This window comes from Cydia fagiglandana, chromosome 16 (assembly GCF_963556715.1).
Source record: "Cydia fagiglandana chromosome 16, ilCydFagi1.1, whole genome shotgun sequence".
Taxonomy (NCBI): Eukaryota; Metazoa; Arthropoda; class Insecta; order Lepidoptera; family Tortricidae; genus Cydia; species Cydia fagiglandana.
This window is the reverse complement of record NC_085947.1, coordinates 13272329-13287882: the sequence shown is the minus strand read 5'-3', so window position 1 is coordinate 13287882 and position 15554 is coordinate 13272329. Positions and strand designations below refer to the sequence as shown.

Sequence of the window (15554 nt, the reverse complement as noted above, 5' to 3'; positions counted from 1 at the left end):
ATGATAAAGAAGCCGCCAGATTCGGGATTGGGGACTCCGTCGGGTGCCGGCGTATCACAGCACGCGCCATCTTTGCTGCCAGAGCGTGCCCCCTCGGTGGGTGGCCAGAAAGGCCACGGAGATGAAATACCGCCGTCCGGGCTGAAGACGCCGGCAACAGAGGTCACTGTGCGGCCGAGGAGCGACGCCAGCGTGGCCAGCTACACGTCGAAACGCTCGAAACTAAGCCAGGCCTCCCTCAATGCACGGCGCTTACGCGCTGAGTACGAAGCAGAGCTTGAGGTGGCCAAAATAAAAGAAAATCTTATTAAAAAGAAGCTAGCCCTGGACATGGCCGACCTACAGGTACAGGACGAAGAGGAGGGCGAAGCAGCGCACAGTGTTGCGAGCGGAGAAATAACGGCGCGCGTAACGCGCTGGCTCGACAACACCCCCGCCGCCGCGCCGACCCCCGCCGTACCGCGTACGCCATCGCCGCAACATGAAGCCGCCATCCCGTCCCGAGTGCCCGCACCGCCTTTGCCGCGCACGACGTCACCCCAGCTGCTGCCGCCGCTACCGAAGAGCCAGCCTCTATCTGATATTGATCGGTTAGCGGAGGCCATCAGCAAGCTGGGTTATAAGAGATACGTGCCACGGCAAGTGCACGACTTACCGGCGTACGACGGAAACGCGTCGGACTGGCTAGGGTTTGAAAAAGCCTATCGATGTACGAATGAAATTCATGCCTTTAAACCATTCGAAAATATGGCGCGCCTTCGTGTGGCGCTTGTCGGCGAAGCGAAGGCCTCCGTACAAGATTTACTGCGAACTGCCACGGATCCAGAAGAAGTAATAAAGGCACTAGAAGACCAGTTTGGACACCCGACTCGTCTTTTGGAGTGCGCGTTGAAGAAAGTACGTGAATTGCCTAAACTTAGTGAGGACGGACACGAAATTCGCAAATTTACAACGACAGTACGAAATTGCGTCTCGATTTTAAAAAGTATAAGGGCCGTGGGTTATTTAAATAACCCACAGATGGTTAACGACTTGCTTAATAAATTGACGCCTTATCAACGAGCCCAGTACGGTGAATTCGCAATGAAAAGGGACATCGAGAGCGACGTCGATTTACGAGTGAGCCCAAATCTGAGTATGTTTGTCGAATTCCTGAGTCAAATTACTCGCGCGTCATCGTATTTCGCTCCTATAAGTATAAACATCGCGCCCGCCAGCCGGGCCGTCGCGGTCGCAGAGCGCGCAGGATCTCACGCCGGTCGGCGCGATAAGGCTGCGGTCCCAGTGCGCGCGGGCGGAGCGGTTCATCGACTACATGCTCAAGTGGAAACAACCGCGACAGTGTCTAAGACTAAACACAATGACAATAAAATCGTGTGTGTTAAGTGTAAAGCGGACCATAAGTTAACTGAGTGTACCGATTTTAAAAACTTGCCTATTGATGAACGTTGGGACCTTGTCAAACTAAATAGACTATGTTTCAAGTGCATTTTGAAAACACACTCGAGTAGATATTGTCGTGCAAAACGGTGTAATAAGTGCAGTTACTCTCACCACGAGTTATTACATAAAGACGTAGAAAAGGTTACGCCGCCCGCGGAGGCGCCACAGCCTAGCCTTCCGCCATCGGCGCCCGCGTCTCAAGTATCGGCTTCGGATACATTTGAAACGTTAACGAATGTTAGTGAAATGAGTGCGAGTACTTTATTAAAAGTGGTATCTGTGACTGTAACAAGTGCAGGAGTCGAACATTGCATTTACGCGCTATTGGACGATGGTGCGACGTGCTCGGTTTTGGACGATCGATTCGCGAGTGGTGCAGACGGACCTATAGTGCCGTTGAATTTACGGATGGCGCGTGACTATTTTGCTAAAGACGATAACTCTCGCAAGATCAAAGTGATAGTGCGCGGCTCGAATGGTGTCAATCATGACATTTCCGTGCGTACGATGCGGGACCTTAGCTTGCCGACACAAACTGTACCGGCGCGCATTTTTCGAGAAAATGCACACCTGCGGGACCTGGATTGCGAAGAGATGAGGGAGGCGAAACCCATGCTGGTGTTGGGGCAGGACAATTGGCGTCTCATTGTCGGCAGGGAGCTCCGCGAAGGTAAATCCGGTCGCCCGGTCGCTTCACTTACCTACTTAGGCTGGGCAGTTCATGGCCCGTTAGGTGGGGGGGTTGGTGATAGCGAGGTTGAATCCGTCAACTGCATGACCGCGTTTGATGATAATAATGACTTGCATGACTTAGTGAAGGCCCAATTCGAATTGGAAGCTATAGGTATTTGTAATATGTTACGTACCAACTCGGACTCTGAACGCGCTTTAGAAATATTAAACCAAACATGTCGTCGCGTGTCAGATAGTGCCCAGCAGTGGGAAGTAGGTTTGTTGTGGGCTCGCGACCATGTAGAAATGCCCGATAACTATAACTACGCGTTAAGACGACTTGCTGGGATTGAGCGAAGAATGGATCGTGACCCCAAATTTGCTTCCGAATACGCTAAGCAAATAAACAGATTATTAGATGCGGGTTACGCGCGAAAAGTTGACAGTATTAAGGCGAGTCCCGTTTGGTATTTGCCACACTTTGGAGTCACGAACCCGAATAAACCTGGCAAGTTTCGTCTCGTATTTGATTGTGCCGCCACTTATGAGGGCGTGTCCTTGAATAATAACCTACTAAGTGGACCTGATTTGATGAATTCTTTATTAGGAGTTTTGATTAAATTCAGATCGGGTGAAATAGCTTTCACCGCCGACATTGCTGACATGTTTATGCGTGTAAAAATTCGTGAGGCCGATCAGGGAGCGCAGCTGTTTTTATGGCGCGGCCAAGACCGATCTAGTGAACCTGGAATTTATGTGATGAACTCTATGATCTTCGGCGCGACCTGCAGTCCTACGTCGGCGATCTACGTGTTGAATAAAAACGCCGAGGAGTTCGCACGTACGCATACTGCGGCGGTGGAAGCTATTAAAAATAAACACTATGTTGACGATTACTTAGATAGTGTTGACTCGATAGACACGGCACAACAGCTGATCGCTGACGTCACCCACATTCACCGAGCTGGTGGATTTGATATTAGGGGGTGGGTGACAAAATCACCTGAATTGAGTGAAAAGCTGCCAGTTGTGGTGCCGGGTCGTGTTAAACTCGACAAGTCTGAAAACGAACGCACGTTAGGTATGATCTGGTGTCCGGCAAGCGACTGTATGAAATTTGATCTGTCGTTTAAACGTTTGCCGGCTGAATTGGTTGAAGGTCAGATCAAACCTACCAAGCGTCAATTTCTCAAATTTATTATGAGCATTTTTGACCCACTCGGACTGGTCTACCCTTGCGTGATACAATCACGAGTTCTGATGCAGCGCGTCTGGCAGTCAGGCGTTTTGTGGGACGAATGCATCAAGGACACGGAGGCCGCTATCTGGTTCGAATGGCTTAGTAAGTTGAAAGCGCTATCTGCCGTTGCCGTGCCGCGATGGTACGGTTTGCAACGGACAGCGGCGGTAGACCTTCATGTCTTCGGTGATGCAAGCGAAAAAGCGTACGCCGCTGTGGGATTCTTGGTTGGTACCGACAATGGCGGCAATAGGGTATGTACTATGGTGGGGGGAAAAGCACGCGTGACCCCCGTGAAGGTAGTATCCATTCCTCGTTTGGAATTACAGGCCGCTGTGTTAGCGTGTAGACTAGCAGTGACAATAAAATCTGAAGTAAATTTTGCTATCACCAACCTGTACCTCTGGACTGACTCAAAAACAGTTCTTATGTGGATTAATTCCGACGCACGCGACTATCAAAGATACGTTTCGCATAGGTTAGCAGAGATTGACAATTTAAGTAAGCGAAGCGACTGGCACTGGGTTCCTTCAGAGTCCAATCCTGCTGATGAGGCAACCAGGATGGACTGGCCTAACAACAAGGGCATGTGGCTTTCGGGTCCCCCCTTTCTCTGTAATCCACAGGTACCATGGCCCAGCTGGAGCCGTGACGAGACCCCCGCTGATCCTGAGCGTTTGGAGAGGGCACACGTGGCAGCTGAGACCAGCCTACATCAGCTCATCGATGTGGCACGCTACTCCACATGGACGCGAGCTGTGCGCGTCACTGCACGCGTGCTTGCATTTATACGCGCGTGTCGAGGTAAGCAGAGAACAGCGGACGAACTAACTATGGACATCCTGCAAGAGGCCGAGCGGGTTCTATTGAAACAAGCGCAGGCTCGCTCCTTCCCTGATGAGCTGCGCGCGCTGCAAGCGGGACGCTCGCTTCCTAGGTCCAGCCGCCTGCTAAAGCTGGATCCTGTAATCGGCGAGGATGAGCTTCTTCGCGTCAGGGGCCGCCTTGGGGCGTCAACTGAGTTGTCGTTCGACGAGAGACACCCGATTATCCTCGAAGGTAGCTGTCGTAGCGCGCGGCTCCTGGTACATCACTATCACTGTCGTGCACTACACGCGAACCACGAAACCGTCGTCAACAACTTAAGAGAGAGGTTCTGGGTGACTTGTCTTCGCCCGACTGTAAAGGCAGTCGTTGCGCGCTGTCAATATTGCCGCGTACAGCGCGCGCGGCCTAAACCACAGAAGATGGGAGACTTACCGCCCGTAAGACTTACCACAACACGACGAGCATTCGTCAACTGCGGGATCGATTATTTCGGTCCTATGGAGATCACAATTGGACGGCGCCGGGAGAAACGGTGGGGCGTCTTGTTTACCTGCTTGGCTACACGCGCCATTCACCTCGAGTTGGCTGCGTCGCTGAGTAGTGATTCTGCCATACTTGCCTTGCGCCGCTTGATAGCGCGCCGCGGGCAACCAACGATGATTTTGAGTGACTGCGGCACAAACTTCGTAGGAGCGAACAGGGAACTGCGCACCGCTCTACGAAACCTGAACGCCGAGCGACTTCAAGGTGAGGCCTTGTCTAAGGGCATTGAATGGCGGTTCAACCCGCCAGCAGCTCCACACATGGGCGGTACGTGGGAACGCCTCATTCGCTCCGTGAAGAATGCTCTTCATGCTATACTGAAAGAACGCGCACCATCTGAAGAAGTCCTACACACCGCCATGCTGGAAGCAGAACTGGTCGTGAACAGCCGACCGCTTGCGTATGTAGCAACTGATCACGATGAACCGGTCGTACTCACGCCAAACCATCTCCTGCTTGGGACAGCGACGGGCGAGACCCGCATGACGACCTTTGAGCCTCTGACCTCAATGCTCGCCGCCAATGGAAGAAGGCGAATGCGCTGGCCGAGATGTTCTGGCGGCGATGGATCAGAGAATATCTGCCCACACTTCAGAGACGACAGAAGTGGACAACGGCAACGGACTCCGTCAAAGTGGGTGACGTAGTGGTGTTGTGTGACGGCAAACAGCCGCGTAATATGTGGCCCCGTGGCATAATAACCAAAGTATTTCCGGGAAGTGATGATCATGTGCGTGTAGTAGATATAAGAACGGCCTCTGGGACGCTGCGTCGTCCTGTTGTTCGAATAGCCGTGCTACCTACAGACGGTACATTTGTCGATTGAAGTCTCCAACTGGGGGGTGGTAATGTTAAGTAGCACGACTGTCCGAAATTTATTTTATTAAATAAGTAATAATAACTATGCTACGCCAAGACGAGCCGAGGGGAAGGGAGAGGCCCCCCGCACCTCAAGGTTGGCCGGCACCGACCGGCGCACGGGCGCGGCACGAGGCAGTCTTCGCGGCGCATAGCGAGAGATAATACGTACTTACATAAGTAATTTGCGCGCCAAAATCCCGTTGTAATTTGTTTCTTTCCGCTAGTTTTTGTGTTTTCTATGTGTTTCCCTTTTGTGACATTATACATAAAGTAGTTCTGGACAATAGCTTTTTAGTTTCTTTCAATCAACCCCGCCCTTCACTTACATCTACCATCATTCATACAGTGGCGGATTTGCAGTCTGCCGCCCCTTTCTCAGCACCCATCATATTGAGTACATTTTGGGTTATTTCTTGTTATCATCAGCGAATTTTTTGTCACAATTTGCCGCCCTAGGCCCGGGCCTACTTGGCCTTAAGGCAAATCCGCCACTGCGGGGAGGCGTAAGAATCTCGTGGTTATGGGACGGCAAACATATGTGATATCACAGAATAAATAATAGTACTAAGTACAGAAGACTCACTCTCTAACAAACGCGTCTGTTACGATCAGCACAGATATGGCCGCTAGGTGGCGACAGCGCCATGCGCGGCTTATGACAAACCCCAAAATTGGGGCCGAACGGATGCACTTTTAGCTACCTGTAGCAAAGCGACGAAATCGCGGAGTGAGACGCCTGGTGATATGTACATTATATATCTGCATCGATACCAAACCCTCCTGGGCCCATTGACTCTGTGATTTACGAAGGAAAAATAAAGACATTATTTTTTATATAAATTTATTATATAAAGTAGGTCTGTTCTATGCATATTCCTACTTCACAATGTCCGTAAACGCATTGTAGATCCGGTGACACATTCGGCATACAACTAAGAGGAAAGTATAGTACATAAATATTCTAACCCCCTTATTCATAAAACTACGGGCCTGATTTAGTTAAATTATGTTTCATCCTTTTCTTACAAAGACATAAGTCAAAATGACAGATAGAGACAAACGATTATTATCTAATCGAGGCTTGTAGCGCGTTTATGAATAAGGGGGTAATTAAATACATACATAAATATTTATTTCGAGGCATTTCGGAACTACGTTATTGTCTAAACGCTACGAGTGAAACTTCAATGAATTTTCGTTATAAAAAATAATTTTAGGCGGATATTGACTTCTTGACCATTTGACCATAACATTTACAGCTTACCTTTAACATTATGTCGAATTTACATGGCAGTAGTTTAATAGTTTTTAGTTAAAACATACAATTAGCCCTTTAGGTCTCAAATTGTACCATTATATTTAGGTACTTATATAGATGAACGATTGTATTTTTTTGCCATACGAATAAATAAATAAACTTATATAGATAACTTTTTGGTACCTACCAAAAGCATTAGGTGTCGTGAGCGTAAGTTATTTTGCCCACAGCGAAGAACGTACAGTCACCACACGGGACTGTTATGCCATGTAGGCTTGTAGGGTTCTTACTAAATTGGAAATTCTGTAGCATAAGTATTGGACAAGTTGGACAGCCAATTTTGCTAGGATCCTAAAATGGCGCAACATCGCGGCAGGTGATTGTACATGAGTTTAAGTGATATAGCTACTATAGGGACGTTATTATACACAATTAGGTAGTACATCCTTCTTCTTCTTCAGTCGGTCCCTCAATACTGAGGATCGTGACATCATATCCTTCTGTTGAAGACCAGGTTCCTCCATAGGGTTCTATTCCCCGCCATGCGCATGGCCTCGTGCAGTTTTAATTGCATAGGTGCCGTAATTTGAGCACACCATCTAGCAGGAGGAGGGCCCTGAGGTCTCGTGCCTTCAACTTTGCCCGTCATTATTACTCTTTCCAGGCTATCCGGAGAGCGACGTGCACATCCTTCTATAACACTTTAAACTCTCGCGTTTTGTACACATATTTAATGACACAAACGGGTCTACCGCGATATAATTTCATTGTTTTTACCTTTAATTCCGACGTTTCAGCTGAGTTGCACCAGCTGTGGTCACGGAAAGACTGACGCCCCAACAAATGTCAACGGAGATATTAATAAAACACCACTAAACTACCCGAAATTAGTTTATAAAAATGTTCGAGGTAGACAAAGAAATTGCAGCTACCCGTTAATGTTTAATGTTTACTGTCCACGGCACGACACGCAACACTCACAGTATCCGTACGCTGGTCCGAAGATATATCCGCTGGTTTCAACATTGACCACAGCTGGTGCAACTCAGCTGAAACGTCGGTATTAAAGGTAAAAACAATGAAATTATATCGCGGTAGACCCGTTTGTGTAATTAAATATGAGTACATCCTTCTATAATAATTAATTAGCATTGTCTCTGGTCAAATGGATGGCGATACTGTTTATTTTATTGTTCTTTTCCTCTAATATCCAAACACAATTTTATTTGAGATTTGCTTAAAAATTAGGAATTCAGCAACAATTACAAAATCAAGACCATGCTGAAAAAAGTCAATTCGTCGCCTTCAATTCCTAATTTTGAGATCAATATCAATATTTATAAAAACCTACAATATTTTCCTTCGTGTATGTTTTGAACCTCTCCTTTGGTTTCAGATAACGTAAGAAACATTGACGTTTATGTACCTATATCTCAGGACTGGCCTTACGGGTAATAAGAATGGGGCATGAATGGGGCCAGTACAGGGGCATTCCACGAGACTGTCGCTTACATAACGCAATTCTTCTAATACTTCTGGAAATGCTGAGTAAGCGATATTGGGTCAGGTAATATTTCATGACTTGGCTTACAAATTGGCAGTATATTCTCGAGTTTCACGTATTTTATTGAGGTAGCTGCCATACAAGGCAAAAGCGTTATGTAAGCGACAGTCTCGTGGAATGCCCCCACAGCGGTGTGACATCGCTACAACGCGGTTGGTTGATGAGTTCGCATCACGCGCGCGATTGATCACAACTAGTTGCACGATTGGCTCGAATTCGTGACTGGCTCCGCTGAACTACTACCATTTTTAATGCCCGTAAGGCCAGTCCTTAGATATAATACGTCAATGGTAAGAAACTTTTGTCAATATATACAACCCTACTTTTGTATCAGTTTGATGTCAATTACAATTGACGTAATCCTAATTGTAAATATTTATGGTCAGTTCACCGAATAATCAAATATTTACCAACAACTTTTGACACAATTTAGCCACCTCCCTTAGTTTTCTTTTACAAGGAACATAATCTTTACCTGACTATTAAGATAGAAGTACTAGTGTTCGACGCTGCACTAGTATTCGACATGGGCAGTTTATGTCAAAGTGACAAGGATTAAATTTGAATACGGAAAAATCTTCGCCGTTCAAATTTAACCTATATTACTTTGACATACAGTGCCCATGTCGAATACTAGTGCAGAGTCGAGCACTAGTACTTCTACCTTACGTAACACACTGTCGAAAAGCGATGACCATCAAAATAAATAAAGCATCATTATCGGTACCATCGCCCACACTGTTAACTGTACATCTTATGCCCTTTGTAATAAGGTCCACCGATATACAGTTAGGAGTGTTGCTGTTTGTACAAAAGTATTAATAAAATCAGCACCAAAAGATTTTCTCTAAAGTCAAATAGTTAAAACAATAGAAATAGGAAAAATAAAAACTTTGACAACGATGTCATCTGGTAAGAGTAAGTTTCTCAAACCATGTGGCTAATAATTAAGTAGAAGTAGGTGAAGGTATTCAATTTAACCTTTGGACAAAAGGTTAAAACTTTATATTGGTACTGCACTGACCTTAGTATAAAGCTTATATTATATAACGAAACGGGCACCAGTCAAAAATTCACCATTATCAATAATCAAACAATCAACATCTCAATTCACTTGAAAAAAACTATAAATGTAGATGGTCAAGCAAATCTTGTCGGTAGAAAAAGGCGGCAAATTTAAAAATTGTAGGCGCGAAGGGATATTCCATAGAAAATTTGAATTTCGCGCCCTTTTTCTACTGACAAGATTTGCTTGACCAAGTATAGTTTTTGTGATTAACCCTTTAAAAAAGCAGTAACGGATATACCCGTCAAAATCGTGCCTTTTCGTCGTATAAATAACGACCTAAAACACGTAGGCAAAATATTCAATTTTATTTCACATAATTTCTTGGCATGCAGATAGGTAGAAACCATGTTAATGGTGTATTGACTGATTGTTTAAAAGGTTAATTTCTTACCAGCGATTATTCTTTATTCAAATTTATTATTCAAAGTTGCTTCAATAAAACAAGTGATATACACACTATACAGCCCCACAAATTCAAATTATTTGCCAGCGTGCCGCACGGTACTGCCTGGCAAAAAAGAGTAGAAATTAAAAAGTGGCAACACTGTAATGTCGTCCTGTTCTCTTATATATATTGATTTGAAAGGGACGACACTACAGTGTTGCCACTTTTTAATTTCTACTCATTTTTGCCAGGCTGTATATTATTTTCACATTTATTTATTATCTTGGGCCGATTCTTGCTTAAATTGACAATCTCAAAGCCTCAATGTACACCGGTTTTCATTTTTTGCTATCGAAATAATAAATAGGTAGAACCGCCGATTGAAGTGGTTGGGACAACCTATTCTGTATCAAATCTACCGGCTTAGCCAAGGTGACATTCGCTTGCGCTACGACAACGAAACGCTTTGTGTCTCTCTATCACTCTTCCATGTGAGAATAGGCGCGCACGAGCAACTTTGTCTCCGCAACTGTTTCTTTTGTCTCTGTCGCACTCAAGTGTCGAAGTCAAGTGAGATAGAGACAAAAAAAGTTGCGGAGACTAAGTTGATAGTGCGCGCCTATTCTTAGCGCAACAGTTACAGTTGCGTTTCGTTCGCTACGGAGCGTAAGCGATTGGCATGTTGGCTACGCGGCCAGGCCTCACAGTACACTCCACTTTTATTAAGTCGTATCTCTCGAGAATAGTCCTGGGCCAACTTTTTAAAACATATATCATTATACATAACCGCCGAATAATCATCATCATAATTCTGCAAACCCTTTTCCGTCCGGTCGGGTCGCCTCCGGGTCGTAGGACCATTAGATTAAATCACTTAACCCTTTACCAGGCTGTCATTTCAAATATGACAATTAAATGTCAGTCTTACTCATCGAGAATAGAACACGTTTCAAGTGCCGTATGTGGGAAATATGTATCCCTTAGGCCCACTCGCACCGTCCCACTAACCCGGGGTTAACCGGTTAAACCTGGAGTCGGAGGTAACCATGGTTACCGGTACAATTTGAGATACCGGCTTGACGGTTAAATCGCTTAAGTCCGGGTCAGTGGGACGGTGCAAGCGGGCTTTAGCCCGGGAAAGGGTTAATTTTACGAAGCCCCAACTTGATAACACGAGTCCCGGCCACTTTAGAACATATCCATATCATCGTTACACATAACCTCCAGGTAGTCGTCGTCGTCGTAGTTGTGCAGGCCGCGCTCGGTGCGGGGGGTGGGGGAGGGTGCGGGGGAGGGGGAGGGGGAGGGGTGGGGGCTGGTGTCGGAGGAGCCGTCGCGCGCGTCGGTGGCGGGCGAGGGCGGCGGGTTGGAGCCGTGCGCCGGCGCCGCCGCCTCGCCGCGGGACAAGAGAGTGGGAAGCTCGGATTCTGAAAAGAAAACGTAATGTAAAACGAAACTTTAAAGGTGCGTCCAGATCTGAAAAATGTGGCACCTCACCGAGTACCAAGGTTAAAGCTCCGTCACATTGACGCGGTGGCGGAACCGACGCGGACAACTGGGAAACAGACCGGCTACCGCGAAAACCGAAATTCGCAAATAGCGGGGATCTTTCTCTTTTACTCCAATGAAGGCGTAATTAGAGTGACAGAGAAAAATCCCCGCAATTTGCGAACTTCGATTTTCGCGGTTATAGCCCAGAACGTTAAGAAACTACATACGTTTATCAAAGCGCGGCACCGTGATCAATCCGCTCTCGATACGCCGACCGAATGTGGAACCGACACGACGCCGAGCGGATCGAAAGCGGAGCGCTTGTGCTACCTGCGCCTGCCTATCCACAACCATAGGTAACATTTTTTTTTTTTAATTATAGGACATATTTACACAAATTGACTAAGCCCCACGGTAAGCTCAAGAAGGCTTGTGTTGTGAGTACTCAGACAACGATATATGTAATATATAAATACTTAAATACATAGAAAACAACCATGACTCAGGAATAAATATCTGTATCATCATACAAATAAATGCCCTTACCAGGATTCGAACCCAGGACCATTGGCTTCGCAGGCAGGGTCACTACCCACTAGGCCAGACCGGTCGTCAAAAATTTTACAACGCGGGTCCGCGATCGAAACGCTTTCAATCCGTCGACCACGCTCAATATGACATCACCACCTGACTATCGTACCGCTCCGCGACCGCCATAGAACGCTTCCGCTTCAACGTAACGGATCCTTCAATATTGAGCTGAGCCGCGCGCGTCATTTGACGTCTTTAACTGTTAAAGGGTTAAAAGTGCTCACCTGTGAGACTCTGTTTAAGCTGCTCCATAACCTTCTGGCGACTCTTCGCCCGCGCCCGTTTAATACGCCGCGCGGTCTCTTTGCGTTCCTCGTTGAAGATCTGGTTGATCATCTCCTGCGAGATTTCGTCATCCCGCTTCAGAAGGAAGAAGTAGATACCGCCAGGGGTCCGTCGACGGGTGCCGTTCTGTGATTGTAAAAGGAAAACGTCAATCTATAAATAGGGTATTTGACAATCTTTTTGGAATGGTATCAATCGATTAGGTTTTTTTTTTAGATTAGGATCAAATGTCTATATGGGACCCATGCATTAAAGCAATACAAAAGTCAGAAATGATAGTCAAAGTCCGACAGTCGCACTTCACTCACGGAACGCCCCTAACGAAACGATAAGTGAACTTGACGTCAAGGTCACCGAGAGTCCATCTTGAAGTATGAAACAAACAAGAAAATTGTCTTTTTGCCGGTGAAATATTGCGTTTATGTATATAGTTGCCATACAATCTTTTTTTGGATAAAATGTAAGGAATCAAATGGTATCCTTAATTATTTCCTTTTAGGAAGTTAAAAAAAACTTATATTTTGAAACTTTCAGGTCCTATATTTTAATATCCACATTATTGTGATTAATTTCTCATTTGCTATCTATTTTACTCGATTTTGTTATAAAATTCAACATGTGTCATCATCTCTATACAATGTGAATTTTTAGGGTTCCGTACCCAAAGGGTAAAACGTCCGTCCGTCCGTCCGTCTGTCACCAGGCCGTATCTCACGAACCGTGATAGCTAGACAGTTGAAATTTTCACAGATGATGTATTTCTGTTGCCGCTATAACAACAAATACTAAAAACAGAATAAAATAAAGATTTAAGTGGGGCTCCCATACAGCAAACGTGATTTTTGACCAAAGTTAAGCAACGTCGGGCGTAGTCAGTACTTGGATGGGTGACCGTTTTCTTTTTGCATTTTTTCCGTTTTTTTTTTTGCTTTATGGTACGGAACCCTTCGTGCGCGAGTCCGACTCGCACTTGCCCGGTTTTTCTCTTACCATGACCAGCATGCCTCCATCAGCCTCGACCCTCTGTGTCTCCTTGTATATTTCTATAGCTTTGCTGACGCCTAGTACCTGTACAATCCTACCTGAAAACGCAAATAATAACAATCAATGATAGATTAAGACATTTTGATGCCCTGGTAATTATAAGACCATGCGGACCACATCGGTTATCCATCAGATTTGATTAATTTCGAGCGTAGCCGATAACACGGGAAAAACCGTATGTAGCGAAAAGCGCCTACGAACAGTGAACTCCCCTAGGGAGTCGCTGGCAATGAATGTGTTAAGGAAAAGATGAATTTTATGAATTTTTTGCTGATTGGTTAATCTGGCACTGAAAACAATAAAATAATTAAATTTAACTTGTAAATTTTAATAAGCTCTTCAGTCCAAAAGATGTCTGGAAGAGACTGCTTTTAAGTGATAATACTGCCTATTGATACCTAGTTATATTCTATTTAAATTCTTTATTATTTACATGTAAAACTTACTTTTACATGTTTCTGTATATAGTTTGATATCAATTTTAATTAAATTTCATAATTCAATTGGTCAGTTTCACAGGTATAAACATTTAATTAAGTTCTATTAATTTCTCCATTCTTTACATTCAGAATATGTGGGAGTATTATTGCAATCGGGAACCAACCCACACCAAATACTCATTGAAAATTGAACCTTAATGTTAAAACAATGTAGTGAACATTTGAATGAGTATTTGGTGTGGGTTGGTCCCCATTTGCATAAATATGTCCGAGTGAAAACCAACTTACCTACTAATTCCTTTTTCTCTTCCTGCAACTTTTCTGCAATTTCCAAAGCGATTACTTCTATAGGATCCTCAGATGTCGCCACTAAATCATCTAGTACCCTAGGCTGCTGCTTACTACTATGATCTTCATTCATTGCCCTTTTACCAAGCCTTAGTTTCACATTAGACCTATCTGAATGCCTCCGTTTCTTTGACGTATTATCATCCTCCAAGTTATTACTTGTGAATACATTTTTAGGAATATAGCTATCGTCTAATCTATACTTAATAGTATAATCATAAGATTCAACGCCATATCTGCTTTTTTTAGTGACATCGCAGCTGACCATGTCTTCTGTTAATAAGTCTTCCTGTAATGACAGAAAAGGTAATATAAGTTAATTTATAAATACATATTATGCTACTGAATTTGAGTCTATTACGCAACATCTTTTCTCGCTTCCGGAAAAACTAGTGCCTACGTCAATCTTCGGATTAGTTGTCAAGTGGATCCCAGGCTCCCATGAGCCGTGGCAAAATGCCGGAATAACATGAGGAAGAAGACATGTCTCTTCATAAAACAAATTGAATGATTTTGACTCAAGATGATTTACGTTAATTTTAATTTCACTGCATTTAAAAACAACCCTTAAGTGTTGTTACATAGAGCTTACACAGTAAGTACCTAGGAATTTAAAAGGTTTAGAAAATTAGGTTTTGCTATATTTAGTTTATGTAGTCAGAATTATATTTGATTGAATGACAACCTATTTATCAAATCGTTATCAGGAACTATTTATGATTTGTACATAAGTTTTTCATAAAGTTTCAAAATTACCTGCAATGCTTTGCACCAAACATTATATTTGTCTTTTTTATCCGGCTGTGACTGCTGCGGGCGCTTCGGCCTCAGCTTCGTGCGCTTCGGTCGCCGCCGTGGCTCCTCCTCGGAGTCCGACCCTGACGACTCCTGCGCCGACCCCTCGTCGCTCAGCTCATCCTGGATCTGCATGTTCACCAGCGAAGGCGGGTTGAACGCCTCGGGCCGCTCCAGCGGTATATACGTGCCCTCTTCCACATCTGAATCGTCCAACTACAACGGAAAATGGGACGCGTAAATCTAAGTACATACACCCAAACGTCAATGCAACAAAGTACTACGTTTCACCGCGTGAATTACGTTTAATATGCATATAAATCATCCTTATGGCTATTTAGAAGAAGAAAATGACATAATCTAGGCGGCTGATGCCTTTTAAGCGAAAAATATACAGGAAATAAGGTGGTAAATGCTAGCAAAATGTACGCGTAAAAGAAGACTTCTAACCTCTCCTTCTTCACGTTCATGAGACACCTCGACGTCTAGTTCGCCTTCGGTGGTCGACATCATGATCCGGCGAAGATAATAAGTGGGAATAAAGAAGGAACATTAAAGTATTTTAACAAAATACAACAATTCCGCCTTTTAGCACTTATTACTTCTGTCATTGATTATAGACAAGATAGACGTAGGCAAATGTCATGTTGGTGAAGGTGTTTACAAAGATTGCCATTTTATTTCTTTTAATTTTGTT

At 44.7% G+C, this 15554-nt stretch overlaps 2 protein-coding genes and 1 long non-coding RNA gene across 3 annotated transcripts; 1 reads left to right on the top strand and 2 right to left on the bottom strand.

Moving 5' to 3' along the window:
• On the top strand, positions 1–5373 carry LOC134672238 (uncharacterized). The gene has a single exon (XM_063530138.1). It carries the CDS (start codon positions 1–3, stop codon positions 5371–5373), a length of 5373 nt encoding a protein of 1790 aa, XP_063386208.1.
• A 1038-nt stretch (positions 5374–6411) lies between these two features.
• Positions 6412–8843, bottom strand: LOC134672128 (uncharacterized). Its single transcript, XR_010099303.1, has 2 exons — positions 8725–8843; positions 6412–8271 (listed from the first exon to the last, which is right to left on the bottom strand). It is a non-coding gene; the product is annotated as an uncharacterized LOC134672128 (long non-coding RNA).
• A 1628-nt stretch (positions 8844–10471) lies between these two features.
• Positions 10472–15480, bottom strand: LOC134672329 (phosphorylated adapter RNA export protein). Its single transcript, XM_063530225.1, has 6 exons — positions 15308–15480; positions 14819–15073; positions 14003–14351; positions 13221–13312; positions 12170–12356; positions 10472–11290 (listed from the first exon to the last, which is right to left on the bottom strand). Exons 1-6 carry the CDS (start codon positions 15368–15370, stop codon positions 11052–11054), a joined length of 1185 nt encoding a protein of 394 aa, XP_063386295.1. The 5' UTR covers positions 15371–15480; the 3' UTR covers positions 10472–11051.
• Between the last annotated feature and the right edge of the window lie 74 nt (positions 15481–15554).

Bases quoted from the DNA above. Each gene is read 5' to 3' on its own strand.
- LOC134672238 (XM_063530138.1), top strand. From the start codon at position 1: ATGATAAAGAAGCCGCCAGATTCGGGATTGGGGACTCCGTCGGGTGCC.
- LOC134672329 (XM_063530225.1), bottom strand. From the start codon at position 15,370: ATGATGTCGACCACCGAAGGCGAACTAGACGTCGAGGTGTCTCATGAA. The intron at 14,352-14,818 runs GTAATTTTGAAA...CTGTCATTACAG, and splicing joins TTTGGTGCAAAGCATTGCAG to GAAGACTTATTAACAGAAGA. The intron at 12,357-13,220 runs GTAAGAGAAAAA...TTACAATCACAG, and splicing joins ATGGAGGCATGCTGGTCATG to AACGGCACCCGTCGACGGAC.